The sequence below is a fragment of the Protopterus annectens genome, chromosome 1.part0 (assembly GCF_019279795.1).
Source record: "Protopterus annectens isolate FY-2018-M chromosome 1.part0, PAN1.0, whole genome shotgun sequence".
In the NCBI taxonomy this organism is placed as follows: domain Eukaryota; kingdom Metazoa; phylum Chordata; order Ceratodontiformes; family Protopteridae; genus Protopterus; species Protopterus annectens.
Window position 1 is genome coordinate 657,745,162 of NC_056725.1, and position 25,972 is coordinate 657,771,133.

A 25,972-nucleotide genomic window follows, 5' to 3' on the forward strand; every position below is an offset into this window, starting at 1 on the left:
TCGAGGGAGCAGTCGGAGCCGACGTGCCCAGCACAGTCGGCTCCGACCTACCCCCAGATCCAACGTGGCTTGGCTCCGAGTGCTCCGAACCCGGAATGCGGGGTGGAGAAGGAGCTATAGGAGCAAAAAAAGGGGTTGAGCTCCCCCCCCAGAGGGGGGGAAGGGGAGGCAAGAGCACTCCCATCTGCATCTGGGCCTGGATGAATCTCATCATCCGGTCCATGTCCGCATCAGACATGCGGAAAGTGGACCTCGAAGAGGCCACCGAGGCAGACCTGGAGTGTTGCCTCGATGAGGACCGGATCACCTCCTCCTCGGGTCCCGGGAGAAACAAGGGGATCGGATCCGAGGAGGAGGAGATCGAGAAGACTTGGACGGAGAAGCCCTCTTGGTGGGCGGGGCCGATGAGGAGTCATCGGCCCGCCGCTTAAGGTGCTTCTCCCGCCGCTTCTCTTTCCTGGCCTCCCTATCCTCCGGAGCTGAAGCGGGAGGTTGAGTCCCGGTCAGAGGAAGGGAGGCAGGAGTGACCACTACCGGGGGGGTAGCGGGCACCGAAGTATCGGAGGCCGAAGCAGAGTCTGGGGGTAGAAGCCCCACCAGAACTAGCTTCGACCTTCGATCCTTGAGTGCCCTGGGTTGAACGCCACGCAAATCGTGCAACCCGAAGAGAGGTGTTCAACCCCAAGGCACCTAACGCACCGAGTGTGGCCATCAGCCGGTGAAAGCTTGTGACCATACTTGGTGCATTTCGAAAAAATGGCTTTAGGGGCCTCCGACATTACTACAGTAAAGTACACTCACTAGGCCCCTAACACTCAAGTCACACACACACGCTACGACCAGCGGGGGAGGGAGAAATATTTTAAATTAAATTTAAGCTGAAAAGCTAAAATAATAATAAGATTAGTGTAAAGGGTAAACCTACCATGCACACACAATCACTCACTCAGAAAGAAGAAAGAAAAACCTTTTTTTTCTCACAAAAACGCTAAGAGCTCTGGAACCTATCTGTTGCTTGAAGAGCGGCAAACTAGATCTGAGGTCAGTTAGGGTAGGCAGGGGATTATGGGTAAGGGGAGGAGCTAGGAGCTCGGATCTATGCTATGATAGAAGTTGCCGGCTCGGATCCGAGATCGGATCCGTATCCCAAAGGTTGCTGACAAATGAAGTTCCTACTTCAGATCAATCTTTAATTTGTTTCTTTAAGCTAAAGAGGGATTTCTTCCACTGTCGAGCCAGTTCCCTCTTGTTCTTGGACATTTGTTTCTTTTTCTTGTATAGCCTGTTTATACTAGGGGTCCACCAGGGTGGCTTGTTTTTTCAGGCAAGACCTTGTTTTAATCCAGTCAAGTACAGCTGATTCTCACATCTGCTTAAACATGGCAGTGGTGTACACCTCTGCATAGGTGTCTGCGTTATGGGCATTCAAGGGGGCTTTGAAACTTCTTACACCATTACTTAGTAGGATATAATTTGTCTTTAAAAAATTCTTAAGTGTTTTTGAGCTAGATGGGGTATCTGGTCTTATAATTACACATTGAACAAGACTGATTTATGGTCAAATCTTACCAGGGAGGCCAACACATGGGGGAATGCAATGCTCTCCCATCGAGCTTCTTGTGGGGGTGCCGACAAGCTGTTCCAGTGCATTTGCATTGACAAAGTCAGAGAACTTCTGAGCCAGCATATTTGTGGTTGTGTATGTTTCTCAGTTGATGGTAGGATAATTAAAATCACCCAGCAGTAAGGTGTTGGCTGTATGGCAAGTGACTCCCATAAGTCCAGGTATGCAGTATGCTTTTCCTGTTTCATGGTGGGGGACCTATAGCTAGCTATGATGTGATAGGGGGCTTTGCATATAGTTAATGTTCATGTATGAACTTTGAATTCCCTAATCCTAGTAAACACTGAATGCTACCTTTATAATTCGATTAAAACACTGCTTTGTGGAAGGACCTAGACAGTCAGAATGAAAAGAATTTTCTGAAATTTTATTTTGGCAGTGGTATACCACAAAGGCTGGTGTTAGGAGCTGGGTTGTGTAACTTTTACGGCAGTAACTTCATTTTATATCAAGAAAGGGAGCATTTTCCACTTTGGCTCCAATAACAACTATCAGTCTCTCAGTGGGAAGCACACTTGTCTTTGGTGCAGGAAGACCAGAAAAGTATGGGTTCCATTCCCACACCAGATTCTTGAATTGATTTCCTAATATTGATACTGCAAGACAGGATAAGGATGGAGTGAGGTGTGGCATTCCTGAATGTGCCATCCACTGCATGAGATGGTAAACCATAGTCTCACTTTCCTGAGTTGGTGGTAGCTCAGGTAGGTGTTAAAGAAGCATAACAAAAGAAAAGGGTTTGCTTTATTTATATATAAATTATTTACGTTATTTACATATTTTGCCATTTCTTTCTCAATACAATATAATTTTATACATTCTTCTTCCATTCCCATTTCCTTAGTTTCCATCTATCCTCCCCAGTGCTTTTTCTACAACCATTTTCTTACTTCTGCAAACACATCCTTGTCCCTTCTGTTTGTCTTGTACAATAGTCTTTCACTCCTTTTCCACAATAACCAGATTGTAACAAATATTTAATCCTATTTGTCAAATTTCCTCCATCCTTCCTTTTTCACATTTACCAGACAATAAAATTTAAAAATTAATTTCCTTGAAACCTTTTCATCCCAAATATATATATATATTTTTGTAAAATTTTCCCTGTAAGACTTATTCATTTTACATTCTAAAAACAATGTTTTGCCATTTCCTCTACATTGCAATCATACCACATCCTGCGGGATTCAACAACACCTAAGTGTATACCATTCTGAGTGAACAGACATAACTCACACCTTCTTCCTCGTAATTTTAGTTTTCTTCATTTTTGCAGCTTTAAATATTGATAAGGATTCATAAAGGTTACCACAAAGTATAGACTACAGTTACACTTCGTATAATCTTTCTGAGTGACTAGAAAGCACGAAAAGTGTGGTAAGAATGTTCTTGAATACATATCATGTACACAGTGTAAGCTTTATTGAATCTGGCCCATATTCTTTACTCCATTCCTTTATATTTCATATGTTCCGTAACAGGTAACCTGTTTAACAGAATTCTTCACAAAAAGTTTTATTATCCAGAGTTTCATAGAAATCTTCAAACTTTTTCTTCTTTGCCTTTTTGCATTTCTTATATCATCTGATAAATCATTCAATGAATATACATAAATCATTCCATGACTATACAATAAAAAACTTGCATAATTTTTTTCATACCACTCATTCCTCTTACTACATTCAATTTTTAATTTCCATAACTTTACCTTATTTGATTATTCCTTTCTTTCCATATTGTATCCCTCCTTTCCTTATTTCCATGCCTCTCATATAACAATTTTTGCACCTTTTTTCTTTCTGTTTTTCACACAAGTAATAACCCAAAATTGGGCACCGATGCTAAAAAGGATTTTTTTCAGGCCTAATCACCCCCTTTTCATTGTACATTATTCTTTTGATAGGATTTAGTTTCAAATCCCCTGTAAAATATTTCTAGAACTTCCTTTTCCATTTTTCCTGGAAACAACAGAAGCAAGTTTCCCTGAAATGTATGTATTAAACATACATACCTTCAAAACTTTTCCATTACATAAGTATTTTTTTATTTCTTCTAGTTTTATTTTACACCGAGTCAGTATGTTTTCTTATTCCTCAAATGTAATCCCTACTAAATTAATTTCCTTCTTATTATAATAAATTCCATTCATCATCTTTATTTTACCAAACCCCTAACTTCTTTATTCATTTTTTAAACCCCCCCTTTAATAAATGTTTCAGTTCATGTAATGCTTTCATTCATCCATCCTCAATTTTTTTTTGCTACAACAACCAAACAGTCTGCATAAGACAGTTGTACTGTTATCTCAGTTTCTTATGCCATCTTCCAATGTACTTTTATTTTATCTTTTGTTGACCAAGTTGGTCACACTGGACCAGTAGCCTCTTTTCAGGGAAGAGCCAAGGTGGTATTTATACTACTAGGGGAAAATTTGGCCAGAGCATTGGGAAACTTCCCCTATTCTTTTTTGATAGGTGGCATGGGATCTTTAAATCCACCTGAACTACCACCAACAGACAGATGGAGCTTCAGTTTTAATGTCTCAACTGATGGGGAAAATTTGGCCAGAGCACTGGGGAACTCCACCTCTTCTTTTTGATAGGTGCCATGGTATCCTTTACATCCACCTGAGCTTACCACCAACTCAGGCAAATGGGGGCTTGGTTTAATGTCTCATCTGAGGGATAACTCACTTAGGAGTACAGCTTCCCACTTATGCCATACTGCAGTGTCAACAATTGATCCACCTGGTGTGGCAATAGAACTCACAAACTTTTGCACCAAAGGTGAGTGTGCTACACATTGCAAACTCCATTTATGACATAATTGCATTTATTACTTGAACAAAAATACAGATGTATAGGGGACACTGCTGCTTAACTCAACTTCTTACCCCAATCTCCTTTCTTATATATCCATTTACTATTACTTTCACCCATGAATTTTTACAAGTTTTTATACCTTCTACTTTTACTTATTCCATACACTTCCAAAATTTCCCCCATTGTCTCCTAAGTTATCCAGTGCCTTCTCTACATCACACATAACCAATCTTAACTCATTTTCCTGTCAAGATCATATTTTCTTTACTGTTATTAAAAATGTCCTTTACTTCTCTCCTGTTTATACCAAACACACAATTACTTTACTCAACACTTTTTGCATCTTTTGTATTATTCTCATACATGTTTTACAATCAGTATTCCCTAAAGTTATGCATCTTCAGTTTGTCTTTCTTTTCATCTTTTTTTACATATAAATTTTATCACCCTAACACATATTTCTTATTTTTCAATCCCTTTAATACTTTATAGAAAACCATGTTTTCTTTCATCTCCACTCAATTGTACAACTCATAATGTAGTCCATCTAACATGATGCTCTTTTCTTTCTTTAAAAAATAAATAAAATACTGTGAAACTTAAAGGAAAACAACGGGATATCAAATCAAATATCTCTACCTGATCTCTCCCTAAAATCCTGTTATGTGATACAGCCTCAAAAAAACATAACCGCAGCTTTAAAAAAAAAATCCACTATTCTCTTTTACTGCTTAGGCTTCATACTTTTCCATACTGTTTGACTATCAGTTTTAAAACCAAGATGAAAACTGTCTAGTCGTCTCTTAAATAATGATGTCACATCTGTCATAGCTCTTGCTGAAGATCCTGGGAGGTTTCCTCCCCCAAAGTGATGTAAACACTGCCTTATTTGCATGCTGTACAGAATCCATGTGATCCTCCCACATTGTGATGTCAACACTGCCTTTCCCAGCCCACTGTTAACCTAATAAATGGACTAGGTGCTGTGTGGAACTCCTTTTCTGTGTTAGCAAATCTGGTCGACTCTATTCATGTGAAGCACTTCTTCTTCACCAGCGTTTTGCTACTTCATAAGTAAGGTAAGTCTTATTACTTCTTAATAGTGTATCCTAAATGTAATTTGTCCCTGTTTCTATGCCTCCCTAGCCCTGATATTGTGTCCTCCCAAGTTTTTAATTGCACATTAGTGGAGTTAATCTTTTTCTGTTTGTAAGGGTGCCACGTGCTTCCCTTTCGCAGCTGCATTTTTAGCTTAGCCTACTTATTTTCATTTTGATCCAGGGTTTATATTTCCCCAGTTATGTTTAATGCTTGATGAGTTATGGCGGATACTATTTGCTATCAGAAGGGAATAAGAGAAAGTGGAATATGTGTGTGTGTGTGTGTGGTGGTGGTGGGGGCTGCTTACAAGCCAAAGCAGAGTGCTCTCCAGGGGAAAATGAATATTGGCTCAAACAGGTAGACACATACTCAAAGTTAACTGTAGCTGTTTGCAGACAGTTCAGACCCGGACTGCGCTTTTCCGTTTGTGCCTTTGTCCCACTTCTATGTATGTCTTTGTCCTAATTTCTTGCGCTGAGGTTCATAGGTATTTCAGGATCAATTTATCCTTGCTTTTGAACCAGATTTCTCTGCTTGGTTAGTACACTGCTATAAAATGTAAAAATCTAAATCATTGTAGAAGTAAAGCAGTGTGTGTGTCTGCGTGCGTGTGTCTGCGTGTGTGTATGCACTACCATAATTTATTTTAAAAATTGACTCAAAAAAGCATGTGGGTGCTGTCATGCAAGTCTAAAATATTTCAAGTTTATAGTGCATCATTTGTTAGCTATTTAAACAGGAAGGGAAAATAAGTGGCAGACTGCTTTGCAAAGCAGGGATTATTGCCAGTGCTATGTAGCTTGGTTTTAAATTTGACAGGAGTAGTGCAACAAAAAAAGTCTCCCACTGTAAGGAGGAAAAGGCTGACAAGCAAACAGTACATTACTCTGGTCACCTGCTGTGACGAACTGTCAATCACATGCAGATAATGGGTCAAATTACCCTTGGCTCTTTGACAGCTAGGGAAGGTAGGTGTGAAGTGGGAGGGGAGATTCCTTGAAGAGCTATATTTCAGCCTTCACAAAAGAAAGCAATTTAGCATTTCTAAGATGAAAGGGCTAGAAAATGCACCTTTCAGTTCTGTTCTGTAGCATTTGCACTGCTTGTGTTTTAAGTGGTCATTGAAAAAGGATAACATTTTAACCAAAAGTAGGGGATTTTAAGACTGCAGTGAATGCCTGTTCAGCTTAAGGCAAAACATGGCAGATCTGATGCAATTTTTTGGAGACAAATAATGCATTCTGGGATACTTAGAGGCAGAGTAAACAGTCTGAATGTTTTCAATATGCCAGACCCCATGTGGTCAGAGTCAGAAATTGCATCTAAAAATATCTAAAAAGCTCAAAATACTCTCAGAGTGCTATTAAAATGTAGGAAACATCAAACCATGATGAAATTAATATGTTTTTTTGAGTCTGAGGGCGCGGTTGTCCTTTAAAAAGAAGTGATTTTAATGTGAGTCAAGTGCCTTTGACCAATTACTGGTGGCCTACAGAATAAAAACATTTTCATAAACTTTTTATATACCATTTATTTGAACTGCCTAACCAATAAAAACATGTAACCAATTAACTCAATCCAATACATCATTAAAAAAATTTCACCATGCCGAAGTCATGGACAGAAACAGTGAATGTACAAGCAGTAAGAAGTCCTTATCCGCTTATTCAACAAATCAAGAGGAAAGCTCCAAGGACATTTGTAATGTAATGCCAATGGACTTTAGGATTTTTAATCATAGAAGGACTCTTAGCGAGAGGGGAGGAAAGAGTATTAAAGGGTTTCTCTTGCATTCCCAGTGCTAGATCTGATTTATTATGGAATGTTATACACTTTAAAGGTTATATTAGAAAGTTAAATCTTAAAGTTTTCTTTCAAATGTAAATGTTTTTATTCTGAAGACCACCAGTAATAGGTTGAAAGTGCTTATCTCGTATTAAAATCACTTCTTTTAAGTTTCACAGTATTATTTACTTATTTTTTTGGTTCATTTACATTGTGACAGAGGCAAACAATTGGTGTTTCCCGCTACTGTTTTCTTCCTTCTTTTTTTATTACTTATTATTTCCTTAATAGTAATCACCTTTTCCAGTTCTGCCTTAGTACCTTCAGGTTTAATGTACCATTCCTTTTTCTCAGCTTCTTCCTTTTCATACACTTCACCTACAATTTTTTCCACTTCTTCCTTTATTTCTTTTTCTTTACATCTTACCACACCTTCTTCATCAAGTACCATATCCGTACTTCCTTCTTTTATACTTGCTGTTTTTCCTAAATAAGGTTATACCTCCTATTTCTTGACTTTTAAGAAAAACCCTAGCCAAAATAACATTTTACCTCTCTGTTTTTGTCATGCAACTTTCTCTCAATTTTTCCCATTTTTCAATTTCTATTTGAAGCTCATCCAATTATTTCTTTATATTCCTTATTATTCATTCTGTTTTCTATAATTAAAAGCTTTTTTCTTTAAACATTACCCACATTTTTTTCATAAAATTCCTTCATTATCATGTGTTCTTCCCATAATTTTTTTATCCTCCATCTTTGTATCTTTTGCCTTACCCACTATTTAACCTTTTTATTAGTTTTCCTTTTATCACTTTCTTCTCACCTATTCTTGGCCACACAGCTCTGTGGTAGGAACACTCAGCAATTTCTAGACCTCCTCCTAGTTCTTCCATTCAATTGGAATACATTACATAATCTCTCTCGGTTGTAAATATACCTGTTTTGATAAGTCCATTCTCCTTTCTCCCCACCTTGTAGTCCTCCACATTTCATAACTTCCTTCAGTACTTTCACATTGTGTTACTTTCTCCTTCTGCTTACCAACATTACAGTTAAAATCTCCTATCATAATAATAACTATGTTTCTAAGACCTCAGACATACTTTTCTCTCTGTCATATATGTGTATGCATAAATTGCAAATAATCTTACAAATTATTCTCCTTTGCTTATATCACACATCACCATCTTAGACATTAGTACTGCAATATCTTATATTTTAATTTATTTAACTCTTGATACCTGTGCATTCTGTTTCATTTTCTACAGACCATATTATCTTCCCCTCACAGCCTCAGTTCTATCCTTCTCTTTTTAATGTCTTGCCTATTGAATAAGAAAATAATTTCCGCTTTTACCATTTTACACCATCCATTAGCCCCATGATATTTCTAACACTGTTCACATTAACAGCATCTGTACATCATTCCTTTCCTTTTTCAACTTGTATTTTTCTTTTCCTTCTTTGCAACCTTCTTTCTACAGATTTTTTATTTTACCTCTTCCCCTCTGTCAAAATGCCCCTCTTCTTATTCCTCACTTCCCAGTGGTTCATTTTTTTCATAGGCAGATACTAGGCTATTGGCCCTAGGGCCTATATAAGCCTAGCCAAAAATGTACCCTGGCTTTCGCCACCCAAGAAAATTATCCTTGAATAACATCTTTTTCCCCATAACTTAACTCCATTTCTAAATTACGTGGTGTTATTCCGTACTTTTGCTTTTTTCTAATGGGTATTCATTTCTTTTTTTTGTACCCTTCCTCATACTGACTTTTTATTTTGTTCTTCTCCTGTGTTAAAATTCCCCTCCTCTCTTTCCTTCCCAATAATTCAGGAAGAAAATGGGTATGAATAACATGATCTTTTTCCTGAATATTTAACTCCATTTTTTCTGAATTTATTATATGTATGAATTCAGCTATGAAAGCCACTGTGTTTATAATGCTTATGATTTTTTCTCCTCCTTTATATTGTTTTCTACTATTAGATTGTACTTTTTTGAATGTATGACTTGTATTGCACTAAATACTCCTTTGTAATTCCTGAGGAGCTTTTCTTCTCTTGCCTTAATGTATTCTGCTTTTGTTTTATATATAGATTTGCTATTGCATTAGATACTTTACTTGTATTTTCTTTGTGGGGCTTTTCTCCCCAGGTCACCACTGAAAATAGGCTCTGTGTGGCCCAGTGGACTTTCCTGGTTAACAAATGCCAATCAAGATGTTCTTCTTCTATATTTCTTCTGCAAAATCATCGAATCTTCTTTGCTATTATTTTCAGTATTTTCTTCAGTTATTCATTTGTCCTGCAACACAGGACAAAACAAAAATACCTTTGGACATTACATTTACTACACTTTGATTTACAGTTTTTTAGCTGCATGTCCCCTCATTCTGTGCTGCCTACATTTCTTTTTTTCACAGTTCTGTACTAAATGATTTTCATCTCCATCAAAAACAAAAAGGTCTTTGGCCAGTCCCAGTATCTGACTGTTCCTCTCCTTCCATTAACATTTATTACATTGTGCACTTGCTGCAACCTTCCTTCTATCACAAAACACTTCACACATTTATTTCAAATACCTTTTTATATCATGCACTTCTTCACAAACAGATAAGAAAGAATAAATTTCAACAATGTCAGTGTCAGCAGCTCTGAATAATACATGGATTTTCTTAAGTTGCAGTCAAAATTTCAAAAAAAAAATAGTCCTTCCATGGTGTAGTCTTGTCTTCTTTCTGCCTCAGATGTGAATTTTTCTAAAAAAACAAATGTTTCAAAAGTCACTTAAGTCCTCAGTGCCCAAATGCATTAATATCTTTTAAACTAAATCATAAAGGTAAAATGAATATTGTCCAAAACCCCATAATCAATTTAAACAAAAGCCAGTCTTTGTTTTATTTCTTCCCACAGGATTATTAGTTCTGAGTTACTCACAATCTGTTGGGGTATACTTTCCCATTCTTACAGTCTCAACATAAGATTTGCTTCATACCCTGTTGCTGATATGTGCCTTTAAAAACTAGTTACTCCTCTACCTAAATACACACCAGTGTTTTCTGCTCCTTTATCTTCAAAATCTACAGCTTTTCCTGTTGAAATTGTCATTTCTACTGGTTCCATATTGCTTCTGCTCCATTTTCTGTTTCACTTTGCTCCATCCAATTCACTAAATCATGTGTTAGGAACCCACCTCCTTCTAACTCTGCTACAAAGATTTCCTCCAATAATTTCAGTCACATCTCTATCTGCTTCTGTCAAAACATACACTGTTCTAGATCTCATGGCATCTGCCATCTTGGATTTCTCACAACCAACTCAGCAACACCCTCCAGTGCCATATAGTGGTTGTGATGCAAAATAGCAAGACAACAAAGAATAGGGGAAGATTCCTGGCGCAGTAGGCAAATTTCCCCTAGGGAGTATGAATATCACCTCAGGTCATCCCTCAAGAGAGGGCACTCGCTTACCGGGACAAATTCTGTCAACAAACAGTAACTAAACTAAATGATCAGAGTCTGTACAGGCAGATAGTTGCAGAAATCTGGTGATTACAGTCTTTAACATCCTTGTCTTTTCATAACAATAAAGATATTTAGAGAAAATATTTTCTGATTACAAGGACCATACTAACAAGTATCTCCCTGATACGAACAACTGTTTTTGTTAACTCTGTATTTCAGCTGGGTTGGAAAAGTTTTGGAACATATTAGGTCTTCCTCTATCCATACTAGTGTTGATAAGGGACATCTAAAAAACATATTTTTTATTGACGGAAGAAGAAAAAAAAAAAAAAAGACAAGGACCATCTGGACCAGTTTTCATATATGTGGTTGAAAGATAGCTACATATAAAACTGCAAATGATTGTGAACTACAAGAACTGTATGGTCTTTATAAATTAAGAACATCAAATTAATTGTATGAATATACAGTAGGTAACTTTTGTGTTCATCCAAAGGCAGACTTAATACAAAAATCAATTTTAATTAAGATCAAATACATTCTAGGATTGCGCACGTTTACATATTAAATATGCCTTCTCCTTAGGAATATTTAAAGTAGAACTAAATCTTTAAATTTAAGGCATCGGTGAGGGGATACAAGCTCCTCAATGGCATCTTAGTGATGATTCATGCTTGTTGTCCATCATGCTGCAATTCCTTTTTCTCTGAGTAACTTCCTTTATTACTATAGTACCCAAAAAAATGCTGCTAGAATAAGTATTTGCCAGGATATTTGTCTACTGTCTTTGGATATTTTACATTGTATTAGATAATTTAATTCATAACCTTATTTGAGGTCTTCAAATACTATGTAATCAAATCTTAAATCCAATTAGTTTTTCTAATATTAAATGATAATACAGTCCATATTTTATCTCCCTGCAATGGAAAAAGTGTTTTTTAGGACACCTTTGAAACTGGTAAGGCTACTAAAGTACTGTTAGTCCTTGTATCAAATGAATGCTATATAAATGTAATACTTATCAATGAGGCCAAGGCTTCATTCTTAAAACTTTTACAAATAAGCACAAAATCTCCATTAATTCAATGGTATTTTACTGAAAACAAATACAGTTGCTTCAGCCTATCCCTCTACCTAAATGCTCGACTTTGCACACTTGTCTGGCAAATTATTTTTGAATCATTCATGTTTCTAAATCCATGAGCAGTTGAAATGCAAGCTGCTGCACAATATTCATGATCTGGTCTCACAACAGGCTTCTATAAAGGTAATAATATCTTTTCCTCCCTGCAAGATACACATTACAGCAGATCTCTCATACTATTTCCAGATAACCAGTGTCATGTTTAGATCAATGCTGAGATGGCAATCCACTTCTACTCCCAAGTCCCTTGTTTTGTCTTCACTAAACAAAATGGGGTTATTCGATGTATAGAGATAAGAACAAAAGGCAAGATTTTTTTTTTCATTAAATGGCATGCTCTTAATATCAGACCAGTGATTAAGGGTATACATAAATCTCTATGGCTCAGCTTGATCTCTGGTGTTTGTTCCTATTTTAGTATCATCTGCAAACTTACCCAGATGTTTTGTAGGGAAATCCTTAAATAAATAATCCAAACACAACTGGCCCAAGAACAAAGCTACACTTCACTTTTACATTAAAAACTGACAATTCGTTTAATTGTATATACTTGTTTTATTTAAAATCAAAAGCTTGTAGCCACTACTGTGTGAAGAAACTGCAAACAACCAAGGAACACTGTGTATAACAGACCCTGTGACAGTTTCCGGCACAGGAGTTTTCCTTGGTGGGTCTATTAAACTCTGCGTTCCATGGTTATTTTATTTATGTACAGCCTTGTGAAAAATTGCTTACATAATGTCTGACTGTGTTTTCTGCCTTACAGACCCAGGTCATACTTGAAAAGGGTCTTTGGAGTAGTGTACATACCCAGTTAACAAATGTACACACACATTATATATATATATATATATATATATATATATATATATATGTATATATATATATATATATATATATATATATATATATTTATACATATACAGTTTTTGGCTTTAAGCCAGCCATCTACCCATCTTATGATGTATGTGCTGGTATCAGCCAATAGCATATTATTTATATCTTGGCTCTTAAAACCAACCAGTGGTTTGGGCATTTTTCTTGTTCATACGGTGAAGAAATATCCACAAAAAACTATGACACGTTATTATTTTTCGTAGTCTTATACAGAAAGATTTTATGTGCTCTAATCACATTACTCACCCTTGAATTTCATTAGTGATGTGAGTATAGAGTGCAAAATTATGTTTCTTCCGATTCTGTTATTGTCTAAACTGTTTAGGCTTGATTACATCAACAAGTTTTTTGCATACATCTACCACTTCCCTTTGCTTAATGATAGAAGGCTCCTTTTCCTCATTTTTAATCATCACCATTTGATCACATACTCATGTTTCCTAAATCTTATGATGTCAGTTAATAGATAAACTGCTAGCAAGCTTTATCCTGTAATCTTTAGCTCAATTCTCTCGAGTCTGCATTCCATATTCTGACTTTGAGCAGATCATTTAAACAACCAGTTTTCCTGTGTCACCCCTGAAACTGGACCATTATGCCTAGTGGATTTACCAGGCAAACTAATATATTTTATGTGCATCTGTTCTAGGTATAATATATAATTAGCCAAATGTAACTCAGGAAATTTTAACAAAAACGTATATAATACTTCAATGTTCTACTAAGATCCCCTTATATACCATGATCTGCTAAAGATGCTTTTCCTCATCTTTAATAAGCAAACTTTTCCCTTAGCTTAACAAAGGTACTGACAAGGGGATTAACAAAATGTTATAATACTGACTTATAATGCTCCTAGTTTTCAGATCATAACCGTATACATGTTGATAATAGTTTAATCTGGTTTTCATTTACCCAGTGCATCTGACAAGGTATCAGTTATCTAAATTCCTGAAATTGTTGCCCTTTACTTGATAATTTCAATTTATTTTTGACTCCATCATTGTTTCAATAATTTATAGTCATTTTGGATGTTCAGGGTTTCTCATTGCTGCAGTAGCCTTTTGGCTGTAAGGCTGTTTCCTGCCCAGAAAACAAATGGTCAGCTTCACAAAGCTCTGCTCCCTCCCACATAGGTTCATGGGTAGGTACTAGGCTAATCAGCCCTGGAGCCTATATAAGCCTAGCCAAAAGGGTTCCCTGACTTTCACCACCCAAGAAAAATTATTTTCATGTGCCCTGTCGAGCAGTGCCGCAGAAGTGATCCCCGGGGTGAATTTTCTATTTCCCATCCAGTCGTCAAGATTTTTCTTAAAGGAGGGCCAATGAGGAGCTTTTCTTGACATGAATGGGTAGCTTGTTCCAGAGTATGGGGAAGTCTCTGGGACAGGAATCTATCCCTCCAGCATGTTCTGTTTATTACGGTGACAAGGTTTAGGTCCCTGGAGCATGTGGTTTGGAGAGCTTGGGATTTAAGTGTAGCATGTCCAACAGCTCTGGGTTTGACATAGCTTTGTATGTTAGGCAGAGATTGCCTCTGAGTAGGTGATACGCAAAGAAAAAATGTACTGCTTTTGAGACATTTTTAACTAAAGAGTAGGGACTCAAAATTAGGAGTGTTTTATGTACTTCAGACACTGAATTTTTTGGTGTTTTTGTATACATTATGATAACTGGCCATTATGATAACTGGCCATTAAATACCATATTGCATCATATTGTAGGATACTCTCCTTTAGCAGAATACACCCAACCTCTCGGTGAAATGACAAAACAGTTTTTATCATAACTGCTGCCTGTACAAGTTGTACATGGGCTTTCTCTTTAGGAACTTCCACCTCTGTAAAATCTTAGAATATATAATGTAACCACTATTTGTGTACAAATTTAGACAGAAATGCAAGTACTCTGTGTTTAACTGGAACTTAGTATAATGCAATGTAAGCAAATGGAGCTTTTCTTCTTGGGCCTCAGCTGAAAATGGGTATTACTCAGTTGTACTTTCCCAGTAAAAAAGACAAATAAATAAATAAATTTACTACTTGAAACATTTTGCTTAAAAAGGAGTTATATTTAAGCATCCAAAATGTAACTTATGTTAGATGTGTCTGTATACTTCATGACAACTTATCTTCATTTCTTGTTTCTCTTGGTGCACTTCCTGTGAAGGGGATGTATGAGTTCTGATAGGGCTTTGGTGTACTGCTTGTGCTTTTAATTTTAAGGGATTGTATGGGGAAGTGTTAAGTGTGTGCACTACTTATGAATACTTGCTTGACAACTCATCTTCAACTGACTCTTCCCAGCAGCACTTACCAGCAGTCAGGCTTCTTCCTCAGCTAGAGCATGGACTGCTAGAGTGGTACTGCTGTTTCTTCTCCCACTGTACTTAGATGTTTGTGTATTTCCTAAGACATGGTTTAAAGCTGCAGAGAGCACACCAGTAGTGCAGGACTATAATCCCTTCCACACTTTTAGAGCAGCTTCTGCACAGAAAAGGATAAGAGGTGAAGGTGATTCAATTTACATTTAAAAACACACCTCAAGGCTGATCAAGCGATAGGACCCTCTTGAGCTTCTCCATGTAGAACTTGCCATTACTATTTCTTAGGATGCTGCAGTACACCCACCCCCCCCATAACCCAGGAAACCCACACCACTTACTTAAATGAACTGGAGTCACTCCCAATTCAACCCGACAGCATACACATGGATGACATCAACTACCCCACTATAAACTCGGAATCGTATAGTACCTGAAAGTCACAGGACCACAGATTCCTGGATTTCATCAACATTAACACCCTGGATCAGCTATTCCAAATTCCTATAAGGGGTCCAAACATGCCTGACTTAGTCCTCTAACACGGGGGAATGTTGCACCATGCAATGTCCTCACTAATCATAATGGACCATAACATGGTCTTCTTTGAAAAATAAATAAATAAAGCCTGTGGCACCAGCTGACGCTGGAATTTTTAGGAATTATTCTAAGGCAAGCTTCCTACTTTTAAGTGACACCCTGGCAAATTTTAAAGCCCCTTCCCAAACCCACGGAACCCTGCTGTCTATGCAATCTCATTCACAACTAAAATTTTAAAATCATGTACACAACTACAGAGACACAGCAGTACCTACCAGTAGCACAGGACAAACTCAAAAAACAAACCCCACTAGTGGAATCCCAGCATTAAGAGGATGTACAACAGAAGGAAGAAAATCATCTCAAAACATAGGAAATAGACTGACCAGCAAGGTAAGAACTTCAAAAAACTAAATAAGCAACTCAAGAGACTAAAAGCTTCCAGAAGTAAAATTAAACACCTAGACTAAGGACAATCATAAGGCATTCTTCACCTATGTCTGCAAACTCAAAAGCAATACACATTGATATGCTGAACTGATATTATACCAGGATGCCACCTTAATAGCAAGCAGCATGACCTACCGGGCCCACTAGAATCACTATTTAACCATAACCTCTAAACAGACTTTGTGCCAAATGAATAGAGGACTTCAGCCGTTATCGCTCTGTACAAGGGCATCCATGGACCCGAGAAAGTATCAACCCATAAGCCTGACTAGTCTCATATGTAAAGCCATGGAAGGAATAATCATGAATTTGATAAATGACAAAATGGGAAACCTTCAGACACTGGACCCACCTCATTTTGGTTTTATCAAGGGCAAGTTATGCCTACTAAAGCTGGTGGACTTCTTCCAGGAGGTCACTAAAGCAATGGATGTGGGGAAGATGATGTGTACTGCCTACTTGGTCTTGGCCAAAGTATTTCATACAATACCCAATTCCAATTCAAGGACACAAGTTCACTAACTTCGGTATAAATGCTTATGTCACCTGCTGCATAGTCAGCTATTTCACAGAGAGGACCCAGGAAGTCAGTATAGGGGACCCTACCACCACAGAAAGGCTGGTCACTTGTGGAGTCCCTCACAGCTCAGTGCTAGGTCTGCTCCATTTTGCCATCTACTTCTCCGAAGTCAAGGCTAGTGGCAAACTCCTCTGGCTGACCAAATTTACAGATGACAGCAAACTAGGTGCAGTTAGTGAATTATGCAAGATACAAAACCGTCCAAAGAAGGCTTGACACTGACTAATAATTGGTACCAGAGTCACTGTCTAAAACTCACTGCCAAGAAGTGCATAATAGTATCTTTTGGCAAGACAGCCTCCCTGGTAAATTAATACACCACTGAGTAGACTGTAGACAACCAGCTTGGCCTCTGACCATCATGTGTCTACTTTAGTGAGGAAGTCGGTTAATGTAGCACAACTCATAAGCAAAATTTTGGCATCAAGGTCCAAAGATGTCATTGTTCTATTGTACTAACCCCTCATTAAACCATTCATAGAATACAATGGCTCCTTCGGTCTGTAGCGGACAAGGCATATGCAACAGAGATTTCTCGCAACTAGAATACATGGTGTTGGCAACATTTCCGTTAAACCCCTACCACTTCACGCTGCTGTGTTTTGCCTGTTTTTCAACACAGCTGAAGCAGCACACAAACTCAAAGCTAACCAGTTAACAAGACAGAAAACTAAAGCAGTCGCTCTAGACAATGTCACTTCATTCGGCATAAAATGAACAACAGTTGAACTGTCAGGTGGGGAAAACCTGTAAAAACCTTCTTTTCCACAGGTAAAGGACCAACAGCAAATATAAACACTGATTTGCTATTCAGATGTATTGACAGACGTGCTTTAAAGACTATTTTAGAACTCCATAGACATAACCATCACCTAAATACGGTTCCACAACTATAATTAAAAGGGCAACTAAACAAAGTGCAGTGTGTCCAAACTATTTAGCTGAACAACATGGGCTTTCACTTGAGAAAAAAAAAACAGGTGACAGAGAATGGAAGGGGAGGGGGGTATGACACCTCGACACAGATTCAGGTGTCCAGGCCATCTTTCAGGACAGGTGCTAATCCATGACAGTAAAGAGGGACTCATAATCAAGAGGGCCGAACTTTACCCACCTCACTTTCGTTAAAACAGTTTGACATGTGTACTTTAAAGACAAACAGCAGAAAAGAATGATGTACAGTCAGCTACTAAAAAATCATTCCAGTTTACCAACATACTGCAGATTAGACCAGGCCCCCTTATTCAATACCCTCACCAGATAAAATGAACTGTAGTTTGCAAAGTGATTCGGCTCTTTCAAGTACCTTGAGTAATATACATACGTGAACAACATACTAAGTTGCACTATTTTATATGCAGTACTATGCACACTTGCCAATCACTCACCTAGCAGAAGTAACTTCAGCTGTCAGCGAGCATCCCTTTTGTCTATTTTGAGTGCTCTCTCAATTTCTGGAAAACCCAACTTGTTCGTAGTCCCAACAGCTCAAGTGTGTGTATCAAAAGAAGCCAGTGTTACTGAAATACTGGCAAAAGACAGCAGCACTAAGTGGTAGGGGTTTAACAGAAAAGTACCCAAATCACCTCAAAGCCTTAACCTTATATTTGGTTTTCTAGAGGTTCCTGCGAGGCAATCTGTGTTTCACCTAAAATGCATCCTCTGATCAAACTTTAATGAACAAGTTGCACACCTGCAAAACAAACCACCAGAAACATCTGATCCAGAGACTTAACCCTCATCAGCAACATTAAAAAAACTTGCTGCAGTGACAAGTTATGTGCCTCAGAAACTGCCCTTTCTGTGGAACAGCCTTCTGCACCCACGTGAAGCAGAGTTCTCCCTGCACCTATTCAAGCACAACTTGGATCAGTGTATGAGAAACTGTAAAATAATCCGTGGTCTGGCACTCTCTTTTAGACAAAGGTAACTTGTACCTGCTTCACACTCACGCCAGAGTTATATACACTTCCACAAAAAACGATGTGACCAACATCTGGCTAATATATTTGGGAAACATAGCTAAGCTTAAAAGGGCTGGCTAAGGTTGATAGCCTACTAATACCATATGATCCTACAACTCTACATATACACACTTACATACATACTGATAAAAAAATACAAAACTGTTTAACAGGTAGCCCATTCTCTAAGAACAATAATGCCCCCAAGAGAGTGTGTTACTGGGGAAATAATGCTCTTCCAAGGGTGTAGAGGACAGAATCAGCAATACACTTCAGCATTAATGTTTGCATATCAGCCTTCCAATGACTCTTCAGATTATCTTCAATAACACAGATCTCTCATGTAAGAATATATTCAATGGCATTGTTACACTCACTGTATTTATAAAGCCAACAGCTGCAATCATTGCACTGTTGTGAATGAGTACGATGTACCTGTGACCCAAAATCTGATATATCTGCGAGCATTTTGATGCATAATACAGAAAAACTGTACTCTTTTTGTCATAAAAAATATTATCTAAACACTTTTACTGCATTGCTCGGTAATAAACGATACTTCGGTGATCTTCACAGAAACCATGAAGTTTGCGCAGCTCCCCACTTTAACTGGCATCACTTTTTGAAAGTACGCTACTTTTAAACAGCACTGAACACTAAAGGTGGAAGAGTGTCCATATTCACCAAGGATATTCACACCTCCAGGCTAGTTGCCCAACACAATGCATCTGAAATTCTCCAGGTGTAACTAACACTAGGTAAGACTGCAATCCAAATTGTAGCTTGCTATAGATCCCCAACCATGTCCCAAGATTCTCACTATACCTTTCTAAACATACTGGAAAATATTAAGATACAACCAAACACCCTAATACTGGGCGATTTCAACTACCCTGCCATTAACTGGGAAAACTACTCCGGTACCAACTCCTTTTCCTAACAGTTCTTGGAATTCATAAATTCCAACGCCCTGGATCAACTAATCCATTGTCCCACCAGGGGCTCCAATATCCTAGACCTGGTCATTACCAACATGGGAGATAGATGCTCCACACCAGTGGTCACCCCCTCATTGGTCAGGTCTGACCATAAGCAAATCACCCTTGACATCCACATCCCACCCCCTCAGTAAGGAAACCTCCTTAAAAAACTTCTCCAAAGCCAACTTCAAGCTACTGAAATCAGAAGTGACAAACTTCACAACATCCACGCAGACGGGATCCGGAAGTTCGACTGCAGAATCCTACACTAAGGCACTGTACGAGCACATCCACTCGTGCATGAATCGTGCCAATCCAAATAGAACCAAGATGCTCTTCTCCAAAAAAAGGAAGCCAATCTGGTGGTCCCCTGCTATAAACAAACTATACAACAGAAGGAAAAAACTGCTGCAAAAAAGATGAAAATCCCAGGATGCAAAAAACTCCCTCACCAGCCTCAGTAAGAAGCTGAGATCCCTCATAAAATCCTCAAAAGCTAGTTACGAAAATAAAATTGCCAAAGATTCCAAAGACAACCACAAGGCATTCTATAGTTATGTCAAGAATCTAAATGGTAATGCTCAGATCTGCTTTGAGTTACAACAGAATGGCATTATACTGATCCCAAGGATATTGCTAATATCCTGGCAGATCGAGTTAGTGCCAACTTCACCCCACTCTCACCCCCTAAAGGGCCCATCTCAATACCAAAAGATTGCCAAATTCCAATAATCACGGCCACACAGGTAGAAACTGCACTCTCCAAAGCTAAGAATACAGCATTCATGGGACCAGATGATATCCCAGGCTGTGTACTACATGAACTACAAAATGAACTGGCACCTCACCTAAGTGTCCTGTTTAATCATAGCCTCACCTCAGGCTTCGTGTCCACTGAGTGGCGTACAGCTACAGTTATCCCGCTGCACAAGGGAGGATCCACCTTGGATCCCGGGAACTACCATCCCATCAGTCTGACAAGCCTGATTTGCAAGGGCATGGAACGTATTATCATGGAACTTATAAACAAAGACATTGGCAACCTTCAAACACTGGACCCCACCCAATTTGGACTTGTGAAGGGCCAATCTTGTCTCCTGAATCTGATTGACTTCTTCGAATCAGTCTCCAGAGGTGTGGAAGAGGGTAAGGCAGTCCACACAGCCTATCTGGACCTCGCCAAGGCCTTTGACACCATCCCCCACTCTGGAATCATAGATAAACTTACTAAGCTGGGCATAAATTCCTACGTCACTCAATGGGGTGCTAACTGGCTTACTGACAGAACCCAGACAGTAAAAGTAGCCAACTCCAAATCCAGCTCCAGACAAGTGACAAGTGGAGTACCTCAGGGTTCAGTCCTGGGTCCACTCTTGTTTGGCATCTACTTCTCTGAAGTACAGGCCAACACTAAGGGACTCTGGCTAACAAAGTTTGCAGATGACTGCAAACTGGGAGCCATTATCGAATCCCCAAATGATGTGGATATTCTACAAAAGGGCCTTACAGAAACAGATGCCTGGTGCCGGAGCCATGGGCTCAAGCTTAATGCCAAGAAATGTACAGTTATCCCCTTTGGAAAAAAACACGTACCCATGAATTACCACATAGGTGGCAGGACACTAAACATTGAAAATGTGATGAGAGACTTAGGGACACAGGTGGACAATGGTCTCACTTTCGATAACCACATTGCCACAACAGTCATGAAATCCTTCTATGTGGCACACCTCATCACTAAGGGCTTTTCATCCAGAAAAAAGGAGGTCATTGTCCCACTGTACTCATCCCTCATTAGACCCATTATAGAATATAATGCCCCATTTGGTATGTACCTCACAAGACATCTGCAACAGCTGGAAAGGCCACAGAAATACCTCACTAAAAGAATCACAGGCCTAAAGCAGATGCCATATACTGACCATCTAAAAAAACTCCAGCTATACTCTGTGGCATATCGTCTACTCAGAGGCGATCTCTGCTTAACATACAAGGCCATTCAAACCTTGAGCTGTTGGACATGCTCCACTTAAAGAAATCCCAATCCCTCAGAGTCACATGCTCCAGGGATCTAAACCTTGTCATCACAATGAACAAAACATGCTGGAGGGATAAGGTTCCTGACCCAGAGACTCCCCATACTCTGGAATAGACTGCCCATACATATCAAGCAGAGCACCTCATTGGCCCTCTTCAAAAGGAACTTTGATGATTGGATGGGAGATAGGAAATTCACCCTGGGGATCATGTCAGTCGCCCTGCTAGACAGGGGCCTGGAGAAGTAAATATTGTGGGAAGAAATATCCTGGGAAATGTTATGGCTAGGCTTGCATAGGACCTAGGGCCGATAAGTAGTACCAACCTATGAACCTATGAGCTTGCCAAACTTTGATATCAACCCATCTTCTTCTGGACTTGATGGGCATGACTGACAAACTTCTAGATAATCATTTGATTTAGTTCTCATTTGCCTGGTATACTTCAGAAAGTGGTGTCTTCCTTACAATCAAACTCCTGTCACCATCTACGAATCCAGGATGCTACTGCAACTTAGAAACATTTCAGCACCTTTTTTTTGGCAAAACCAAGGATTTCCTTTACTATAAGGTAAGCACATCACAGGCGCTGCTAATTTTAGCAGGTATTTAACCGCTGCGCTTGCACATAAACTGTGTGTTAGGAAACAAAACACATCTGCTTCACACATGGAGTAGCATAATGCTCCTTAATTTGTGTTGCAGTATACACAGAAAGCAATGTATTAAAAATTAGACCATTGTTGTTCTGCGGTTGGTCTGCGCAGAAATGGGCGCGCCTTGTGTAATAAACTTGTAAATTAGTAGTACTACGGCACTCTCCGTCTCCCCTCCCTTTGCAAAACTGGAACATAGAACTTTTACCAAAAAACTTCCCCGAGTATTTTTCCTGTTTACATTTTATACGATAATACCACTCCTATCCGCACCTACATGTTACTGCATGCAGTCCTACTTCATGTTTACAGAGCTCCGAACTGAGATTGCAAGTGGCCAGATATGATCAGTGATCTACTTCCGTAAACAAAATTAAAACTCAACTTCAGTTCGCAGCAAGGAAAAAAAAAACTTTAGCCCTCTATACAAGCACACAAGCACACTATTACTGAAAATATAACGGTAATCTCCAAGTGTAGTACCTCGCAGGATGCGCAGTAGCAAATCCTGCCCCGAACACGCCTCCAGCCCAAGCCCGCGCCCGCATGAATATTTACTTTGCTCCTGCCATACCGTTACTTTTAGCTTTCCCCTGTCCCTATTCTGGGGTCATGGGGTACAGATTTTTTACTGTAAGAGGTTGACAATGGAAGAAACTTGTGCGGGAAATGTAAAAATAGCGGAACGCATGAATCATACCAGACAGTCTAGATTTTGCCTCATACTTTTTTTGGTCTGTTCCTTATAAAAATTGTGCTTTTCTGGCAAATTACTGAGTATTTTAATGCACATTTATGTTAAAGACTTCAAATTCTTCACAAGACGCTAGCTGACATAGACCCAGTCATTCTGCCAATTATCTACATTTAAAATAGCAGTGTTTAAATTCTCTTTATTCTGCTAAGAACTATAGAGGTATGAGCACCACTGGTTTTGGAAAGTAAGAATTCACATAGGACTAAACATTTGCCAAATCAGAGCAGAGGACAGGCTATTGAGTACAAAGTGAGTCGTATTAGCCTTCCAGGCTAGCTATAGGATTTAAGACGCTTAATTTTAATTAGAAATTTACGGGGTTTTACTGTCGAGTGACATGGTTGGATCTGTACCTAGTATTTTATTTAGAAATTTACAGGGTTTTACTGTCGAGTGACATGGTTGGATCTGTACCTAGTAAATGGGCCGATGCAGTCAATGATGGATCAGATAAGGGAAACATTTCAAGATCTTTTTTATAAGTAAAAGGAGAGTATGTAAACCATCCCATGACCTTCCTAGTTGAAGCTGTTAGTAAGCCATTAGTATGTGTTCCACATTTTGCCCATTTGTTCCACATTATATGGGCTAGTGTTCCTTATTTTGGAGATTGATGGTTGAGAGCAATGCTTGAGGGCGTTATTTGGATTCCACATCGTGGAAACAGTGCTGCAGAACGGCATAGTTCTGGACTGTTACAGATAGGGACAAATGCCTCGACTCTTCTTAGTCCTGCTAAGGTGAAAAGTTGCCAGAACAAGACCGTGTGAATTAACACGCGCATTCCGAAGCATAAGTGTGATATTGAAACAGTAACCTGCAGTGACTGTCACTCACTCTACTTTACCCTGCCAATCATGTATGTCACGCCCAAAGCTGCGCAGAACTAAGTACGAGGTACTACACTTGGAGATTACTAATATAACTTACCTTTTAACTGCACAGATTTTTGCCTCATAATTTTGGTCTGCTCCCCATAAAATGTGTGATTTTCTGGCAAATCACTGGGATGATCTGTGGACTTAAGTCACTACATAATGATGTACATTTGAATTTCAGACTTCATATCCTGCAGAAAAATTCACGCTGAGAAACCGTGTTATTCTAGCAACTTTCTAAGTGTATAAGAGCAATATTTAAAATCTGTCCGCATTTTGGGGTTTTCCCCCATTCTGTCAGGATTTTGTCCAGACTTTTTTGTATTAAGAGGTTGAGTCTAGGTATGCTTCAGAAAAAGAAACAGTGGCCAATCGAAATGTAAACGCTAGGAATACAGGTTGGGAGAAAGGGGTACCTAGAGCGCCTTCCGTATATTACAACACAAAAATCTTGCCGAAACTTTTCTTAAAACGGTACTGTGAAATCTTACCTCTCAGCTGTCCAGATTTTTGTCTCATATTTTTGATCTGTTCCTCATAAAATTTGTGTTTTTCTGGCAAATCAATACGGACAGTAGGCTAATCTAATAGGGAGGCGGAAGCCAAATACACTCTGGCTAGGCTTATAAATGCCCTAGGGCAGATAGCCTAGTATCTACCTATGAACCTATGGCCGAAGTCACTACATAATGACACACCATTGCTTTTCAGCCTTCAGAAAATGCATGCTAAAACAAATACTGTTGTTTTAGCAACTTTCTAAGTTTACATTTGCCCCCTATTAGGCCTTATCCAGATTTATTGCGCTAAGAAATTGAGAGATATGCGTGAATGTTATTAAGAAGATATACTGTATAAAACCACTACAGTTTAATACTTACACCAAAGCACCACGGTAGTCAACAACTAACTTCCTCGATTATCACGCGACTCGTCGTCCATTTCTGTCGCGGAACGGTGACGAAACAAAGATCCGGTAACAGAGCCACACGGAATTCAATGCGGATATGATGCATTCCATGTACAGCTGATTGTATAGCTTGTGTTGTTTTGTAACTGTAACTGTAACCCTGACTGGAAGATATGGAACCGTAAGTGGATATTACTTTATAGGAGCGTTATACGTACCAGTGTCAGTTTGTGAAAGTTTAACTTGCATTTCTAGAAAAGTGTATTTAGCAGAGCTTAAACTTGCTATAGCGATAGGCGGGGCTTGCTGTGTGATGTCACTAGTCAACTATTAATGTTAGGGGAATCCGCAGAAGTTAGTGTGAAATGATGCTCTTACAGTTTCTGTCTCAAGTATTGTGCTCTGTCATTTGTTTTTAATGTCGAGTTTGGGTATTGGTTTGTTAGGAAGGTATTTATTTCCATATGCTGAGCATGCACCTCAAAACATCTATATTTATTTCTCGTCCCAAATATTGTCCCAAAAATACAACCTCTGTAAATCAGTGCATAGGACTGAAATCACTCTTTTTATTTCAACAGTAACTATGAGGGGTAGTATTTGCCCCTTTGCTATTATTTTTGCCCACATGATTAGCATGTTTCTAGATTTACTGACATTTCTTCATAAAATTATACTTACTGCGTGGATTCAAGTAACTGAAGACTTTCTGTTCTGAAAAATAAAATAGTGCTTCTGTTATTAAACGTCAGCTATGATTTTTAATGCTCAGATTTTGTACATATAGCGTGGTATATTGGAGAGGAGGAGAATGTGCCAGCTTTCCTGAATGAGTCCATAGTGTGAATGTATTCATGGAAATAAGCATGTGTTTGGGAATGTTTGTAATTTTTGCTGATTTTTGTCTAGTTTTTCAGATGGGCATCTTTTAGTTTTGTGCTTCAGTAGAAGAAGAAAAGTGTATTTGCAGAAATAAATGAATAATTTTGGTACGTCTCTGGTAATGAGCTTACTCCCAGATGTAATTCTATTTTTTTTGTTCCACTTGGAAAATG

General features: G+C 38.7%; 1 protein-coding gene and 1 long non-coding RNA gene across 3 annotated transcripts in view; one reads left to right on the forward strand and one right to left on the reverse strand.

The window, feature by feature from the left end:
• The window catches only part of TMEM181 (transmembrane protein 181), a 1,372,946-nt gene that overhangs the window by 198,770 nt on the left and 1,148,204 nt on the right, over positions 1–25,972 (forward strand). Inside the window, exon 1 of one of the 2 annotated variants that reach the window (XM_044061981.1) lies at positions 24,994–25,098. The exons of the other annotated variant lie outside the window; for it this stretch is intronic. Coding sequence (XP_043917916.1) covers positions 25,091–25,098 — 8 coding nt within the window. The 5' untranslated portion in view covers positions 24,994–25,090. Of the gene's footprint in view, positions 1–24,993; positions 25,099–25,972 lie in introns of those variants that run through there. 2 annotated transcript variants of the gene reach the window in all.
• LOC122793879 lies at positions 9,904–24,996 on the reverse strand. The gene is made up of 2 exons (XR_006363591.1): positions 24,889–24,996; positions 9,904–10,094 (listed from the first exon to the last, which is right to left on the reverse strand). It is a non-coding gene; the product is annotated as an uncharacterized LOC122793879 (long non-coding RNA).